The sequence below is a fragment of the Olea europaea genome, unplaced genomic scaffold (genome assembly GCF_002742605.1).
Source record: "Olea europaea var. sylvestris unplaced genomic scaffold, O_europaea_v1 scaffold6467, whole genome shotgun sequence".
Lineage (NCBI taxonomy): Eukaryota > Viridiplantae > Streptophyta > Magnoliopsida > Lamiales > Oleaceae > Olea > Olea europaea.
In genome coordinates, this window is record NW_019264837.1 from 1,349 (window position 1) to 3,677 (window position 2,329).

Below are 2,329 nucleotides of genomic sequence, written 5' to 3' on the forward strand. Positions count from 1 at the left end.
TTGGTCTAATTCTTGACATTGGCCTTATTTTTTAAAATTATTTTTCGTTTGTCAAAATCACTCATTAATTAATCACAAGAAAAAACAAAATCATAACTTAGAGTTGCATCCCACGAATCTAACAATACAAACTTTAATTTTTTTTATTCGTTCATAACTTCCTTTTCTAAAAAATAAAAAGAGAGAGATACATTGGACTGACTGATGACACCAACCCCACTAAGTTCCGAATTTTGTCAAGAAATTTGACCAAATTAAGCATTATCTAAGGTCCCTACTTCTGGAAACATGGAAGTACATTTTAGTGCCTTTAAAACATGTACTTAATACTGAAACATGACTGGACGCACATATAATGTATAAGAATTTAATATATTTATTATAATTAAAGAAAAAAAGTAGATGAGATTTTTTTTAGTTATCTTATTTAGAGGTTGTTTGATAAATTTTGATTAAAAAAAATTAACTAGTTTTGATAAAAGTTGATGAAATGTGGTTGAAAATTTGATAAAATTGTGAGTCTTACAAAATGTACGATTAAAATTAATTATTGACTTTAATCTCAAATTTTTAATAACTTTTAAGTTATTCGAAGCAAGCATTTGATATTATCCAATATAACATTTATTAGCACTATTTATGAACTGGCACAATTGGTTCGACTTGAGTCTACATGTCATTTAGAGAGGGTTGAACCTTTCTTAAAAAGGATTTTGCTATTTGTACATTGGGATTTAACGGCTCAATGTACAACTCTCTTACAATAGGGGGTTCGTGCCCAATAAAAAAATTGCAAGCCCCCTATTGTGAGGGATTATACATCAGACTGTCAAACCTGGTTTACTTGTGGCGAAACTCCTCAAACAAATGATTGATATTGAAGTTCAGTCCTCTCTATCTCTTCTTTTTGTCTCTGCACTTTTACTTGATAGTATCAAGATGGTGTGCGATACATAGTTTTCCCACCTCAAATGATTACCTAATGCATTTAGAGGGACAGAAAAAATTTAGAGTTGAACCGACAATGAATTTTTAGATTGGACTAAATTTTCTAATCTAATTTATGAACTGTCGAAACAGAAAAAGAAAATTTGGACAATGTTTATGAACTAATTTATTTATTTATTTTTGGGTAGGGTGAGGGCTGTAGCTTGCTTTTGCAAGAGAGGCCCTATATGTACAGAAGGAAGGGAAGGGGTTACAAAACCTCTCCAGACAAGATACACAATAGAGGGGTGGCTTTTTTCTTTTTTTATAATATTCACGTGGGGCTCACTGTTGAGAAAAATGTAGCGAAATCTGAAAACTTAATGAACTCCAAAACACGAAAAAACGTTATTTTTTAAGAGATGTTTCTCCCTTATCCAACAAATTTACAACTGGGGTATGATAGAAAATCTCTCTCAGGATACAATGGAGACATCAAATTGTGACTATTTGATCAAATCAAAAAGACATTCGAAAAGAACTGATTGATGCCAAGAGAAAGAAAGAAGAATAATTTTTTTAATGTGTTTTGCAAACGAGAATTCGTCCAGAATTTATAGAAAATGAGGCAACCGTTTGAATAGGTGTGTCCCTTGAAATCCTTGCGTACATCTGTTGGAAGTGACTGTTAAAAAATAACAGATGCACATATTCAAAAACTTTTGAAAATAAAATTATCTTTCGGGGGGCGTTGCCCCCGAGCCCTAGAAACTCTCTCCGTGACACACTGCTCAGGGGCAGTGTGTTACGGAGAGAGAGGCAGTGTGTCACAGAGAAACCTGATCGGGCAGGTTGATCCCCGTTGCGCAGCGGCAAACACTAGTCGGGGCGGCAAATCATTGAGAAGTTTTGAAATGTTTATAGATAGTTTGGTGTAAGGGCGCTGCCCCCTCGACCCTCGTGACCTGACCGGGCAGGTTGATCCTCGTTGCGCAGCGGCAAACACTAGTACGGGACGGCAAGTCATTCGCAAAACAAAAAATAAATATATGCAAAATGATGAAAAATATCTAACACCCACCCCTTGCGAGACTTCTCTAATATTTCTGTGAAAAATGGATTTCCTCCTTTTGCAATTAGAGTGTCCATCCTAATTGCGTTGTTGTGTAAAACAAATCCATCATTTTCGGGGGGAAAAAATCATTTATCTAAATAGATTTCTCAATTCTTTGCTATATACTAGAAACTCGATATATTCTCATAATTTTTTTGCTTACTTCGATTTGAGGCAGACATGCTAAATTTAACACATAATAAAAAGGGAAACTTTTATATCTTAAGAAATCAAGTAAGAAACATTTCAAAAATAAAAAATAACATTTAAAACTTCAAAAATCGGATA

The 2,329-nt window shown here is 33.9% G+C and overlaps 1 protein-coding gene across 1 annotated transcript in view; it reads right to left on the reverse strand.

Moving 5' to 3' along the window:
* Positions 1-1,541: 1,541 nt before the first annotated feature.
* The window catches only part of LOC111390062 (protein FAR1-RELATED SEQUENCE 5-like), a 3,158-nt gene continuing 2,370 nt past the window's right edge, over positions 1,542-2,329 (reverse strand). The window contains exon 2 of the mRNA XM_023015041.1: positions 1,542-1,599. Coding sequence (XP_022870809.1) covers positions 1,542-1,599 — 58 coding nt within the window. The remainder of the gene's footprint in view (positions 1,600-2,329) is intronic.